General features: G+C 34.1%; 1 protein-coding gene across 21 annotated transcripts in view; it reads right to left on the reverse strand.

Annotated features, from left to right (window-relative positions):
• Positions 1-17,048, reverse strand: part of pleca (plectin a) — a 213,972-nt gene that overhangs the window by 122,242 nt on the left and 74,682 nt on the right. For 4 of the 21 annotated variants that reach the window (XM_087294790.1, XM_087294772.1, XM_087294768.1 and 1 more), the window contains exon 1: positions 10,743-10,980. The exons of the other annotated variants lie outside the window; for them this stretch is intronic. In XM_087294790.1, coding sequence (XP_087150916.1) covers positions 10,743-10,833 — 91 coding nt within the window. In that variant the 5' untranslated portion in view covers positions 10,834-10,980. Of the gene's footprint in view, positions 1-10,742; positions 10,981-17,048 lie in introns of those variants that run through there. 21 annotated transcript variants of the gene reach the window in all.

Below are 17,048 nucleotides of genomic sequence, written 5' to 3' on the forward strand. Positions count from 1 at the left end.
AGCTTCATGTTATTATCTTTGTGAGGCCACCACCTACTGGACAATGCAGGTATGAGATTTGAATGAATGTATTATTGCAGTAACCAGAACTGAACACACATTCTTGAAGTGTGTAATCTATAATCTTACAACATTATGGTGATTTGACTTTCTTGTAATGTCTTTATTTGTGAGTCCCTTTAGATAAAATAGTCTGCAAATGGAACTGAGGTAATGTATGTAAATATTGTCCAGCTATATGCACCACCATTAGCAAAATCACATTTTACAGCCTACAAAATGGTTAAAAAGTTTTAATACTGAAATATTTCATACTAGGAAATGCTGACAAATGTTTTTTTTTTTTGTTTTTTTATCACATTTTTCATCACCCAAGGTCGCTTCTTCAAATACTCTTGACCAGGGTAAAAGCACTTGACTGTGGTTTTATTGTATTTGGCTGGTGTTCAAAGGAGAGATGGAATGAATGGGAGGAAAAGATGAATTATAGGTTCAATTATTTGGTGTGAGTGGAGAGGAATGAAAAGATTCAATAATGACCTTGGTTTGAACAGGGCTTGTAGAAACATGAAGGAATTATATGACATACAAAAAATATAATTTACTTATCTACTCGTAATGTAAAAGATCTATGACAAGTTTTGAAAATCTACATTGTACAAAACACTGAAGTAAAGATTAGTGACTTTTTATGTGAAACATGAAAGCTTTGCATTACAGTGAATGGTCTTTAAATCTCTTAAATTTTAAAAACAACATTTTAGGCCTTAACAGTCTTAAATTGACCTAAATATAGTGTTGCAGGCCTGAAATCATTTTAAACAGATCTTAATTTCCTTTGTACATGTAAAGCTACTCGATCGGTACAACCAACAATCTAAAAAAAATTGTTTAACAAAAGTTAATTTTTTTACTCTATTAACCAATTTGGTTTAATTATCTTTCCTGCAATTACATTTGTTCATAAGTATGCATTTGGAAAATATGTGTTTGAATTTTAATGGGGCAAGTGAAAATATTTTTCAACTGGCTATTTTTCCTATAAGTCTAAAATTTTATACATGATGGTCTTAAAAAGGTCTTAAAAAAGTCTTAAACTTGTCTTGGTGAAACCTGCTGAAACCCTGCAATGAGAACTGGATTTGTAGCATGTTGGTGACAAATTTTAAGTTTAAGTAGTTTTGTGTCAAAGGTATTGCATTTTAGATTAATAGAAAGCTTCTTTTTGACTATATCACTAAATCGGAGAGCTTAAATCAAGAAGCAGATTATTCATCACAATCCATGAATACATCATTCAGAAATATTCAAACTGGATGAACAGATTCATTTAAAAAAAACTGACATATAATAATCATGTGTTCACAACTGCTTATTAATACAAGGAGTTTTCAATCTTGTAGATAGCACAGGCTGCAAATATTATCATCCTTGTGCAAGGAACCACCATCCTCTGTGAAAAATAACATCATAAATGGGTCAGAAACATTATTTAAAAATATTGAAAATGTTTTAATTACAGAATTACAATTACAGAATTACAATATATACTACTACTTATCAAAGAACTTAATTCATTTAATTAAACATTGTTTTTTAATAATCATTTTTTAAGAATAATCAGTCTAACTAATTTATATTAAATTGCTATTTATTATTTATTTGATGAATTATTTGAATCTAAACCACATTTTTGTATTCTTTTAAAATGATCCTTATTGTTAGAATATTAGATTTTTTCTATATTTTTGTCAACATTTTTATCTTTTTCCACAAATTTTCTAAAAGAAAGAAAAGAAATAAACAAAGAAAGAAAAAAAGAAAGAAAGAAAGAAAGAAAGAAAGAAAGAAAGAAAGAACATAAAATTGGGATTGTAACAATGGATTATAATTTAGTGCATGTGTGGGAGTGAATAACATACATTTTCACAATTGTAAAAGCTATAAAAAATACAAACCCACAACACCATTATTTATTATTTATTATAAAAGGTCTTTACAGCTTTCAACAGCACTTATCCAAACACTGATCAAGTAAGCACAAACATTACACAAAAAGACGCATTTTGCTTACATTTTCCCCTCAAAATGTAATCATCCATGGAAAGCATGTATTGTCCCACACCAACAAGATACAGTCAGCAAATGTGTTGTCAGTATGGCTGGACAATTAATCTAAATGAAAACACGAACGTAAATTATTGTAATTATTGATGTGAAAATGGCAAAGGCCAGAGGGTGTTCTCGAGCAGAAACTACAAATACCCACAAAGAAGAACCCCAGGAAATCCTCAGTAGTTACTGAATATTTAATTGCTTTCTTTGATCAAGCGTGACTAATAAATGTACGACTGAATCACCTGACAGAAGGATTTATTTTAAATACTTCCTTCAATGCTTAAGTTATAAAGTGAGCTTGAGTAAAATACTGTATGTTATTAAACATGGTATTTTGAAGTGCTTTCAGACTTGGTAGCATTTACTACACAAAGCAATACAATGCAAACAGCTGTCATATCGCAAAATGATTATATAATTTTCCTAAACATTCGATCAAATCAACTTTGATTTTGAAGATGATTTTGCATAGCTTGTCAGTCAATATGGCTCAGATTCTTTACTGACAATATGAGAATTAGATTTGACTTTGTTTAATTGCCCAGCCCTGTCAGTGAATTTATCCATAAAACAGTTTCACAATTTCAAAACTATATGACATTTCTTAGTGCCAAGCTAATTCTTGAAGCAGGTAAACTTACAAACCCAAGATCATTTAGTTGTTTTAATGTAAAAATATGATAAGGCAGTACCATTTTAAAATGTTTTTGAACTAAATGGTTCGCATTTTTATCTTAAAGTTTTATCACCTAAGCTGTTAGTACCTTAAAGTACAAATGTATACCTTTTATGGTAAAGGTGCTGCTCTGTTGACAATACTGGCACACTGTAAAAAGTTAAGTTGATTTACTTTTACAAAGTGAGTAAACTTGTTGCTTTTAAAGCGATTAGTTGCCTTTACTTTAAAAAAGTGACTAAACCTATTGCTTTAAAATTCTTCCGTAAATTAACTGTGCATATTTAAGTGAAGTTTCATAAACTAATTTCGAGAGGAGCACGTGATATGATTGTGCACCGCTGGCCACTCATCCGTAATCAGTAATAATCCAATCAGAATGATCCTAGCTTAGTATAAATGGATCACTTTCTCCACATTGCACTAATCTTCATTTTGGAAGAATCCCCCCTTCCACCCCATCTCCTCCTTTTTCTCCCCTTCTAAAGGGGGAGCGATCGAGACCTACCTGATCTCGGTTCTCCTGATATGCTTCTAGACCGGGCGGGAGCCCTGGGCTCAAATATCTCCGAGCTCAGGGTTCTCTCCCGGGACAGCATGCCAAACCTGCTATAAGTGCCAAGCATATCTAAGTGGGAACTCTTGAAACACATTAAGTCAACTTAACAGTTTTAAGTTACTGAACAATGGATTAAAATGCTTTCAAAGCAACAAGTTTCCTCAATTTTTAAACGGATAGTTTAAACGGATAATCCTTTTATCATTTCAACTCTCACAACTTCCCTGAGTTTTTACCTTCTGTTCAACAAGAAAAAAGTTATTTTGAAAAATGCTGGAAACCTGTAACCATTTCCATGATATTTGTTTTATAGAAGACAGTGTTTACAGGTTTCTAACATTTAAAAGAAATCTTCATTTGTGTTTATAGAAAAATTAAACTTAAAGGTTTGCAATTTCTTGAAGGAGAATAAATAGTAAGCAAATCCTTTTTTTTTTTTGGTAAAGTAACTTACCACGTTTTACAGTGTACCTTAATTTTGAAACGATAAAGCCTAAAATTGTAAAAAAAATAAAATAAAAAATAAAAAAAAAAACACAAAAAAACCAACAAGAAAATGTAATGAAACCATGGTGCACCAGAAAACTATGACAGAACAACCACACTGAAATAAACTACACTCAACTTCAACTCTGAAAACTGGACTGACACAATTTCACTTTACTAAAACTTCTATGTTAAGCTGCTTTGGCACAACCTACACTGTAAAAGCACTACATAAATAAAATAAAACAAAACAAAACAAAGTAAAATAAAATAAAATAAAATAAAATAAAATAAAATAAAGCACAAACATACACTTAGCCATTCAAAAGACAAATTAAAATACCAATAGCATGACAATAATTGTTCTATTGTGTCCTGATGGTTTTAATTTCACAGTGTCCGAAATGTGGCACAGCAGGGTGGAGTCAGAGAACAAATGACTGGAATGGCTGATGACATCATTATCAATTCCATCAATACAATGATATGGCTCACTCACTTCAGCCTCCACTCTGAAGTCTGTGTAGTCTACAAACAGTCTATTATGTCTCTACTTCCAAAAAGTAGAATAATATATAAATATTTATATTGCTCGATTACATCTTTCCATATTAAATGACATGGCAATTAGGCACAACATGATTAGCATTTAGCTCCTCATTATTGGGATCCTTTGATTGAAGATAGTGTTAAGAATGAAAAGTCAGTTTAACATTTGTCATCTTTGTGTTCCATATTTTTCTGTTAATATGATCATACATTTTCATGCACACAAACACACGCGTTCTGTCTGCAATGATAAATTATAAATTTTGTAATAAAAAAAAACTAAATTGCATACCGACCAGTGGGAAAACTCCCGACCATAGATATATGTATATGTGTTTATACTATGGCTCCTGATGGCCAGTCCTCTATTGCACCTTAGTCCCACATTCATTTCAAAAGAGAACTACTCTGCACTAAAATGGTTGCTCCATTGACGCATTCCTTTCAAAAGACAACAACAATGTAGGCATCGATTGTACTGTAAATATCTATGGCCGTGACATAGATTCCAGAGCCAACAAGAATCACATCATTCCCAGCCAGTGACATCATGTTCTAAACATTCAATCTGCATTCTCATAAAACTCTTCAGTTGTCTCTCAGTTTCTCTCAGGTGTTGTTGTTTGTTTTTGACCAAGTTGAGTTCAATTACAACAGTACAAGTAGAGCCATGCCAATCTCACAAATTCTGCTTCGAAAAGCTTCACTCTGTGCAGTAGTTCTTCGCGGTTTTCCGTACATAAACGTAATATCGCAAATAATATTACTTGTTTGTTGCTCAAAATGTGACGCCAAGCAACATTCTGGATAAACCGGCAGTCTCTGGGGCGAGGTGGCCTGTGCAGCCTAGGCAGGGTGCCACACGGGGCTCTGAGGACCCTCAGGAAAACACTGGAGGCCGGTAGTGGGACCTGCTGCCTGGGTTGTGGTGAGGGGGAGCAGTGTGGCGCACTCATCTTCTATATTAAACTACAGTTCAAACTTTAGTTTACTAAAGTTTAAAATAGAAACCATGGTCTGTAATGTTTTAACAATTTAACTGCTTGGGATCTTTTGCTTTGTTTTTCAGCATGGTTGATGAGCAAAGAAGGACTTTTTAAACTGCGTGTTGCACTGCAGTCAAGCCAGCCGTGCTTCAGAACAACACGGGTGTCAGAGTTCTGCTAATCTGGTCTCCTTGTTTTGGTGGCAGAGTCTATACATTAGTTCTATCTTGTCCTGTATGTTGTGCTCGTCTAGAGTTTTCTCAGGTTGAGCACTCGTTTTCCGTCATTGTGTCTTTATGGGTGCCGTCGTAAGAGTGCTCAGACCATGCATACTCCCGCTTGATGCGGGTTCGTGAGATCTGTGCGTGCTTGGGACGAGCGCTCTTGTACTTGTGTTTTATTCTGTCTGCATTACGCTGTTTCATTCTCAGCATTTCAGTCTGGTTGGTTTTGGTTTTGGTTGGCGCTGAGATCAAACATGCGCGTTGAATGTGTGTAAGCAGGTGTTGTGTCTTGTATCTGTTTATTCTTGTGTTGTCTAAGCACGTGGCTCTGTTTACATTGTGGCGGCGTGCTGCAGTATTGTGCTTTTATTGTTGTCTTGTAAATACGAGGTTAATGAGTTCTCCCGGTTTATGTGAGCACATGGCTTGTGGTGTTTTCTTATGTCATGTGCTCGACCATTTATTGTCTAGTCCCACCCTCCTTGTTAACCCATTATTAGTTTATTATGTTCACATGTTATTTCTGCTTATAGTCTCCTCACGTCTGCTGTCCTGTGCCAGTTCGTCGTCGTAAGTTGCTTTGTCCTGGGATTTCCAGTCCTGATCCCTGACAGCCTGCCCAGTCAAGTTTGTTTGTTTGTTTATTTGTTTTGTCAATGTTTTGCCCCTCGGAGTTGTTTGTTTTGCCTTTTGTTTTATTTTATTACAAATAAATACCAATTTTCTCTGCACTTGGGTCCTTGTTCTTTCTCCCCAACCTCTGAACGTGACAACGGGGACGTCCACAATAATGCCTCCCCCACCCTCACGCCACTTTGCTTTCATCAGCGAGAAAGGTTGTCACAGCGGCACCCCTGCATGTACTTACTGTTATTCAAGTATCTGCTCATATAGACAACATGCATTTACAATGTTTCAAAACAACAAACGACAAATATGTTTGCCACAGAATTAGGTATGGTTCACCTGACTTAAGTTCAATGAGGGGGTCAATTAGTTTAATCCAGAGGCAGATCCTGCAGCATCCAGAATAAACTATTTCAATTTTAAGAAATTAATCAAGAAAATAATATGTACCAATGAAACAACAAAAAAGTAATGAAAGCAGCACTTTAACAGAACATTCTACTCTAGCAATTACACAGAGTTAATTGCTTAGTAAAAATTAAAACATTACTGACTGTCTGACAGTCAGAAACTTTTGCCTTTTTTAATTCAGTAAACTGCTTGTAAATCAATCTTTTAGTAAATGTTAAAAAGCTGAAATTGAGCAGACAGTGTCAAAACACAATAAAAAAAAAGCCATCCTACACAGCCTTTCTCTAAAGACTCCTGAAATAAGCCATCATTTACCAACATCCAAACTCTTTCCCTGCAGCACATAGCTTCAGCCGGTTAACTGACTGATGATAGATCATTTGATCCTGAGCTTCAACAAGATTCCTGCACATGACGTGCTGTTTCTATGGTGCAGTAGTAAAAGAAAACCATTTAACACACATAAAAAGGTTTTCTGAAACAAAAGGGAATGTAGAAAGGCTAAAAGCTCATTAAAAGGGAATCTGGGTCTGGATCCAGAGCGGCATTAATCTGAGGCAAACCAGGGGGAAACAGAAGCAACTGGCTGCTGACTGAATATACAGAAGAAAAAAACAGCAAGAGCTACTAATGCCTTGAAAATATAGCAATAAAAATCCCATTTCCTGTTTCACAAATTGATTAAATGTCATTTATGTTACAATTTGCTGTTGGCTGCGTTGGATAAAAACATAAACTGCCTTCCAATTTCACTGGTTCGTAAATGGTAAATATACCTTTTGATGACATTTCAAATAGTCCAAATAAAATAAATAAATAAATTAATTGATGATTTTTTTTTAAATAAAAAATTAAACAAATAAATAAATATTAGATAAATAAAAAATGCAATAAATAAAAACAAAAAAATAATTAAATAAAATTAACAAGTAAAAAAAATTTAAATTGTATAAATATTAAAAAAATAAATAAATACATAAATACATTTAAAAAAATGAAGCAACCATTTACTGATTCTGGTGTTATATTGCCAGAAAAACACCTGAGTAAACAAATGTTCAACTACGTAAAATTTTTACTTCAATTATCAATTTAAATGTCATCATAAAATGTATTTCATCCTTTGTGAAGGTCGCTGGTTCGAGCCTCAGCTGGGCCAGTTGGCATTTCTGCATGGCATTTGCATGTTCTCCCCGTGTTCGCATGGGTTTCTTCTGGGTGCACGGATTTCCTCCACAAGTCCAAAGACATGCGGTACAGGTGAATTGAGTAAGCTAAATTGTCTGTAGTGTATGTGTGTGAAAGAGTGTGTATGGATGTTTCCCAGTGATGGGTTGCAGCTGAAAGGGCATCCACTGCATAAAAAATATGCTGGATAAGTTGGCGGTTCATTCCGCTGTGGCGACCCCTGTTTAATAAAGGGACTAAGCCGAAAACAAAAAGAATAAATAATTTATGTAAAAGACTCAATCTTAAATGAATATATGTCTATATATATATATATATATATATATATATATATATATATATATATATATATATATTTATTTATTAATCAGTGTTTAGAAGAGTTATACTTGGAATGATAGGCTAAAACAATTGTTTTTTTTTTTTACAAAGAATCTAGCAGCAGCTAAATAACTTGTACCATAAGAACCATTTAGTAACACTATATGCAATCTTTACTATCATATTTAATAAATATAATGTATTCTTGCTGAACACTACATTTGATATCTTCTGAAGTTATTATTCCTATGCTCTACGCTAAAGTACACTGCAAAAAAGCCAAAAAGTCATGACCGCAAATGTTTTTGTCTTTAATCTTAAAATATTTTTAAGATTTTTAACTATTTTTTGAGTTACACTAAATTAAACAATATCTTTAGTCAGTTTGATGTACTACATGTTGAGATGCCTGGAAAGTTTATTTGATGTTAATGTTTTAACAGTGTACAAGTTTTGGCAGCTTTTGTGTTTTTTCTCTGGCATTGATATTCCAGGCAGGTAACTCACACCCAGCTCTGCTTTAAGTCTGCCAAGAGTGTGTCCCGCAGAAAGTGACCCCTCAATGACGGGGCAACCAAAGTGGGAGAGACTGTCAGACTCTCCGGAGTGTTTGATGGGCTAAGAAGCCTTTGTCTGCCTGACAATTGAGGAAAACATTTACTCTGTTGACAACTGCTAAAGCCTTTCTGGATACTTTGGAGCTCCATTGAAACCCACTCAAACTACAGACACATTTAAATGATAAATTACTCAGCTTTGGACTGACTACTCTTAGCAGAATAGGAAAAAAAAACATAATGAAAAGCAATGTAAAGAGCCACAGGGACAAAATAATAGGCAAAATGTTATTATTATCCTCAATATTGTCATAGTAGTGTTCTGTCTTAACATCAGCATAATTAATATTATGACAAATATGGCCAGAAAAAAAATCTGGCTGAAATGTCTAGAAGTGCCAGCAATACAATTGTCATAATTGTACGATTGACTAAAATAAATTTTAAAATATATTCTTTATGCATAATTTTCAATATTTATATGCTTGTCTAATTTACTTTATAATCCTTTAATGCTTAAAATGTATTGTGCAACTGTAAAAATAAAATTTAGGTTATAATGATTTCTTATTATTATTTCATTTCAAAAGATTTCATATTTTTTCCTATAAGCTTTTCTATTTTTTGCTTAATGTGCATTGTGAAAGTCTCAACAATTTTATAAAATACAGAAACTAAATCCCCTTTTGCTTAATGTGTATTGTGAAAATAAAATATGAAATAAAATAAAATAAAATGAATCAATTTCTGCTTAATGTGTATTGTGAAAGTCTAAAAATAAAATAATTAAAATAAAATCCTTGCTACTTAATGTGTATTGTGAAAGTCTTAAAAAATAATAATGACCAGTTTAATTTGCAACTTACAAATAATATCAGCCAAAGTATAAATATTATACGCAATAACCTGTCTGATAATAATAATAATAATAATAATACAAGTTTTTGCCATCTAGTTGACAAGTTTAGCATGGCTCTGCCTCTGGTATTAAGTAATGACTCAGCGCATTTTACACTGCGAGTCAATAGCTCCCCTAATCCATCAAACACCCTTTAACTAAGCAAATACCACACCACACAAGGTTACACTAACGTTTCAACCCACGAAACAATCTAGATTCAACAAGCATTTGAACAAATCTACATATCCTAATACCAGAATCAACAAAAACAATCGACTCCGCTAAGCACCAAGACACAAGAAACAGAAACCAGAATCTGATTCATGCTGATAATTATTAATTATTAAAAGCTTTTGAACGTCACAAATTTTCAGCCTACACTAAAGAACATCCAGAAAGCGTTACACATAAAACTCTCATCTCAAGCATAAATAATAGAATCTAAACTCCCACCAGCATATCTATCAAAGCTCATTTATTAAATATTAAAGTCTACATGCATGAGTATTTAACACTTGATCCTCTTCAAACATACACTGAAAACAAATGATTCATTGGATTTACTGATTGTTTTATAAAGTAAGAGGTTGCAAACAATGTTGGGCTGAATGGGCTGAACATAAACAAAGTAAGCTGAACATTACTGATCTTAATTTGCATGAATTTAGCCCATATAAATAGTTTGCAACCACTTATCGTTAGTAAATTCAAGGAATCGTTTATTTTCAGTGTACTCCACAGGAGTTTACATTAAATTACAGGCATCTGCCCAATGAAAATGCTTTGCTATGACATCAAACTTCCTGGTCCGCTTGTCATTACACACACTGTACACTACACTACAAGCGTCTCTATAACTGGAAGCCTAGTCACTGCGCCGGCTGTTACCGTGGTGATGCAGCAGTGATGCCGCATGGCTGACGCAGAATCCCAGCGCAGATAAAAGAAAAAAGCTCCCTACACAGCCAGAGAGTTCAAGCATGAGAACCCCCACACAAAAGCCTCGCCGTTGCCTTCAAAAACAACAAGTTGAGCCAGTGAGAACACAATGCAACTTGCTGAAACTTTGCATGCCATTCCTTAAGATCCATTAAACGGCCCAAAATCCCTAATCTGCATCGATCGCAGAAGGCAAATACCTTTAAGAGAGGTGATCTCATGCTGAATGGAGCGGGCTGTGTCCATATCACTGGATTGGGTGGTGCTGGTGTCCCTTGAGCGTGTGTGCATGTGCAAGGTCAGATTCTGAGCAGGCACGCGGCTGCAAGACTTCAGGATTTAGTTGTGATCTGCTCTGGGCGAAGTCTGCAGTGTTGCTTGCTGACCGTGTGCTTTCTCTGTTTTGATCCTCTCTCACTCTCTCACCCACTCACACTCACTCATTCCCTGCTCGCAGGGAAGCTGTGATGTGAAAAATGCACCCCTCCCTTACTTCTTTCTCCTTCTCCCGTCTTTCCTCCAGCCCATCCCGTCACATCCCATCCCCCGTGGGTCCCGCTGGGCCTATGAGCCAATCGAAATGCGGGATGAGGTGTTTGAAGGTTGGAGAAAGAGATGTGGATAGTGTGAACTAACATATAGAAAAGGACTGGTTTTAAAAAGTGGAATGCAAAGAAGAGGTAAAGGATAAAAATGGGACAAAAACTCTGTTAATTAACATATTTTGTGATTCTCATGTGTTTTATTTACGGTTGTGAATTGCATCATGGGATGTTAATTTCTGCTTTATTGACTTTTGATGTTGAAAATTACAATCTGCAGTTTAACAAAGTGATTTTTATAGACATTTTGGTAACTTGAAATAATATAAGAAACAATCTATAGGGAAATGTATCTGTAAACTAACAGAAAATGGCATGGAAGTTTATTACAGGGTTTTTGTAATGTAATACAGTATACAACAGCAACCATGACAATATCACTTTAAACTACCTAAAGTGTTCCTAAACGTCACTTTTTCAAACTTTTCAATATTAAAACTTGTTGAAAAAAAGATTGAGGTTCCAAAATGCGATTTAAAAGCATGAATAAATGGAAAAAAGCAAAAACATGAATCACAAAATACAGAAAACTGCTAATTTGTGGCTTTTTTTTTTACAGTGTGGGACTTTGGTTGGGTTTCCCTGTAATTTATCTAACCACCTAATTTTTTTTTAGCTCAGCGTTTAGAATGATGACTTTAAACGCTTTCAATAAAAGTAATTTACAACCTGTCAAGTCTTTAGCTAAATGCCACCACAAATTCTCCTTGATGACTGCATGTTTTTTTTATCTTATACTTTTCATTTAATATGGCCGTGGCTGTGTGCGATGAAAACAAGCTAAAATAGAACAAAAATAAACACTCATTTAAATCTGCAGTGTTGGGTTTTTAAAGGGATAATTCAACCAAAAAGGAAATTCATGTCATCATTTGCTCACCCTTTACTTGTTTCAAACATAACTGAGTTGCATTCTTCTGTTGAACACAAAATAATAAATTTAGAAAAATGCTGGTAGCTGTTGACTTCTGTAGTAACAAAGTGCTTAGAATTACCAAGAGGCGACACTCAATAGAACGTTCCATTGCAACAGCAGCGCCCTGCAACATCCCTGGATTTTGGAGTAAAAGCGATCGGCTGTCCATTGGATCTTATTGCTGTCGCGATGGCAAGCAGCTGCCTTGATTTTTATTTATTTATTTTAAAAGCGCATTAAAGCTGAGATACAACCTGAAAGACGACAAACCCCACTTACTATTACAATCATCAGCACTTTTAATAGTTTATTTTACAGACTTATAATATGCTGTTGTTCTATTGGAATTTCCAAAATGGCCACTGCGGCATCAAGTGGCTGTTTCCTAAATCGCCTCTTTGTGTCGCCTTGTAATAATTCTATCCTCTTTGGTAATATTTTTGTTTTTTCTGCTATGGAAGTCAATGCCAGCAAAATGTAATATTATATTATAGTTTTCTTCAAAATCACTTATAATATAGCATATATTTAAAAAAACAGCATTCTTAAAATTTTATGTTTAATAGAAGAAAGAAACACATAGGGTTCTATTTTAACGATCTAGACGAAAGTCTAAAGCACATGGTACAAAAGCATTAAGGGCATGTCCGAATCCACTATTGCTATTTTAAGGATGGAAAAATATGGTTTTGCCCCGGCGCTTGGTCTAACAGGGTTGTCCTTATTTTCTTAATGGGTGTGTTTTGAGTATAATGTGCATTAAATCAGTCTCATCTCTTTTCCTTTTTAGACCAGCACACCCATGAGTCCACAAAGTGAAGCATTTGGATTAGCTATTTAAACAACAAGGTGCAAAACGTGAAAAATAGTCTGAAAAAAAGTAACAAATCGTGCCATACACATCTTACGGCTTATTGGGAGGGTGTTGATAGGGCCCATAAAGGTTTAAAACCAAATGAGGGAGAGTAAATGCTAATGTTATTTAATTGTTTTGTGAACTATCACTTTAACATTTCCCGATAATAATACTTCTGTTCGTATCTGAATGTTCCCATTAGAAAAATAAACAAAGATGTTAAGTGTTAAAAACAAAGCAAAATACAAACATTAAAACAAGAAAACTAAAATCTAAACTCAGAACAAAACAAAGATTATTCATACAAAAATACAAAAGACATAGTAAAAACTAAAACAAAGAATCAAAAACACCAAATAAACCAAAAAAAAAAAAATCTAAAATAAATGTTATTATTAAAATATGAATAAATACTTGTATAAATATAACTGTTATTATTCAGAATACACTTGCGTGTTATAATGGCACCTAAAAGTCTGTGAAAACAAGATTATGTCAATGATTGAATCAATGATTTCCTAATCAGTTGTCGTCTATTACCAAATATATTGCCCTTTTAAGTGTAAATGGTTTATAAATAAATAATGAATGGATTTAAGGATTGTAATTGCATTACGCAGTGTTAAAATAACCTCCATCTGAGTAGAACTACCAATACATTAAGATTTTATTGCACACCTTCCAGCCAATCAGAATCAAGAATTTTAGCTAACCATAAAGGTATTTAAATGTGTGAATGACAGCTCACCAACATATGATCTGTCTGAATTATTGCAGGGATTCGTTGAATAGCTTTTCACATGTTTATTTATGCCTGTCAGCTCAACAAAGGGTGTCATAATAAAACAAATGTTGACGTGTTGACAAACAGATGTCAATTTGATGCAAGCTTTCCAAACATTAAACAACAAAGACAATTAACAACAACATTACAAACACTCTAAAACAAAATGTTGGGTCAATTGGGTTACATTTTTTTAATGAAATTTAATTTTAAGATACACTTCTCACTATTAACTAGCTATTGACTAAGACTTTACCTCAATACATTTACTGCTTATTAATAATTATTAAAGTACACATGAAATCAAAAATAACCACATTGATTTTGTTACCTCACAGTGGTAAAGAATTTATCTGTGCATGCCATAAAGAAAAAAATATATAATTGCCCTTGTAATGTAAAACTGAAATCTGAAAATTATCTGATTACGTCGGCCTGAGCTATTGGGCATGGTTAACATACTTAACCACGCCCCTCTAACTGTCAGTTTTGACCGCGATATGACATCAAACAGAAATGGCGAAGAGGAGGTGTCAGTTAGGTTGTAATAACTTTCCAGAAACACTTCTCCAGATCTTTTTGAAAGAAATACCTACTTTACTTCATCCAATCAGCTGGCAGTAGGGAAAAAAGCCACATCCACTGTTTTCTTATTTGATATTTATTACATTTCTCTATGAACTGCATCACTATATATATATATATATATATATATATATAATATATATATATATAAGGGTTGCAGCTTTTGGTTCATGCTGACTTTAAAGTAGATGTTGGGTTGAGGTATTAGTGCTGTAGAATAAGTAAAATAAATAAATAAATAAATAAATAAATAAAAGATAATAAAAATAAAACAAATAAATAATTAAAATAAAATAAATAAACCAGTAAACAGCTAATATCTATGTAATAGGCAAGTAATATAACAGTAAATAGTGTGAATTGTTACTTAAAATAAAAAGTGACCTTAATGTTTAACCCCATGATTAGGTCTGTTCATATCTGACCTAGCATTTTTAAATAGTATACTCTATTTTTTTTTCATAATAAAAGAATAAAGCAAGCATAATTCAGCACATCCACATTGACTCAGCAAAGACTGCTACTGTACTTCAAGCTAAGAAAAGTCTAGTCAACAGTTATGGAGAAAAAAAAACACAACTATTGACATCATCACTGGCACCCAATCTTCTTCTTTCCCAAAACATTGTTTGATTTTGCATTGAGGCTGTGTTGTTGTAATAAGTGATGTGTTTGCACAATCAAAGCCAGGACACGGGCTCCTCTCGTGGCTAAAACACACACAAACAGAGAAAAGCCCCATGCAGACTAGATGACACAGCAGTTCGGGAGCAGAGTATGGCCTGCTGCTAAAGCTCCTGCATTGCTTTCTTTCTCTAACACACACACACGCACGCACGCACGCACGCACACTAACACTCACACACACTCCGTTATTCTATCTATCCTTGCCCCCCCTTCTTTGATTCACCTCTGCGAGCCTGTCATTGCCATAAGGCTGAGCACAAAACAAAGTTCAAGGAGTTCAAGCTTGAATTATTTAGCTTGTTTTATAGGATACAAAGTTAAATCAAGATAAAATCAAAACCTAAATCTTCTTTATTTATTTTTTTTTTTTTGCGTGGCCTTGTAAAGTTTAATTTACTTGGTTATCTCTTCTAATTGCAACAACATCTTCTGTCTGATGACTTGTTTACCACATGAGGGCAGGACAATCTGTCACTCAAATGAGATTAATCAATATACAACTCAACAACCCAATCAATAACCAATGGACAAAAGTGAGCCCCGCCTGTATTTTTCTTATAGTTGTTTCACTTAAATCCTGTTGACAACTGATGCTTCAATCAGAATTTTTGTAGCCCAAACCTTGTCATGGTGATCGGCTAATACCAAGCACCAATTCTAATGCTTCAAGCTTTATAATGCATAAAGCACATTTCCCTGATACTGAATATGATAATCAAGTATAATACTTAAATTGAGATTGAGAATTGAGATGCTTGTTTTATCAGAGAACAAAATAGGGACATTGCATATAATCCCTTAAATGTGTCTCTTATAGCCATTTAGGTGTGATCATGTCATGGTCAGAAGCAGCTTTACAGAGAAAAGATATAACAAATACAAGACTGGTAAGAAAAATGACAAATAATTCTATTTGGAAACGATTTCTAAATGAGGGAAGAATAATTCAACATCAACTCTCAAAAAATTTGGAGAGCATAATAAATGCAAAAGAAGTTAAAGTGCACAACTATAAATCCATGACTTTTAACTAAAAGGAAATAGGCCTATAAACTACTGTTTAATCACAATAAGAATATAACAACAAGAAGTTATATTATTAAATATTCATCTTAATTTTTTTTTTTTTTGTATTTGCAGACAGGTTTTAGTAAACTTGCAATGTTGTTAAAACACAGAAGTTTTTTTAGTTTTTATTTGTAAAAAGGCCTAAATGCATGCAAGGTCATTCAAATATTTTGCTCATCTCCAACTAATACAAACACTTTTGTTCGGACTATAAGAATGGCCAGCCTAGCAAGTATTGATAGTGTTATTAAATGTAATTATTGGCCAATACCAATCTTCGGCCGATCGATCCGAGCATCTCCACTGTTTACACTTGGTATAGAAATAGATCACCCAAAAATAAAAATGATATCATCCTCAAGCATTATATTAGGAGTGGAAAGTTTCCTATTTCCTCAATTGTGCAAATCCACTACAACTGTGGCGTTCTTTCAATGACAAATGTCATGAGCGCAGTATTAGAAGTTGAGATTGCATTTATGTGATAGCCTACGAGCATACGAATCTCTTTGCTTGTGTGCAGATTTCCTCTGTTTGTGCACAAAACTTCTTGCACGGCCCCTCAAATATACGCCGCTTCAAGAGCGTGCAGATCTTCTTGTGCGCTCTCAAATAATACTGCTGAAGAGCAATTTAGTGCGTTTATGTAACGAGTATGTCTTCAGCGTTTATTAGATTTGCTAAGAATATTTATGAATGTCTCTAATAGACCTACAGAGCAACATTAATGCGTGCTGAAGTGAAGTGAAATGGATATACGTTGTGTTTGGTGGCCTCACGCATCAAGCATCTGTCAGTCAGTCAGTCAGCACGTCACCTTAAAGGGTTAAACAAATCAGGCACAGCATTACTCCGGTTAAAGTTTGCGCTGTTAAAATTCATTTACCCTTTAATACGTTTTGGTGCGATTATTATTACCCGCTATTAAAAAAACACAATGTTTTGAATGAGAAGCTGTAATGTAACCATGACGGGATGAGTTTTGGCGTGGCGCCCCGCCATAGAAGA

This window comes from Danio rerio, chromosome 19 (genome assembly GCF_052040795.2).
Source record: "Danio rerio strain M-AB ecotype USA chromosome 19, GRCz13ab, whole genome shotgun sequence".
Classification (NCBI taxonomy): Eukaryota; Metazoa; Chordata; class Actinopteri; order Cypriniformes; family Danionidae; genus Danio; species Danio rerio.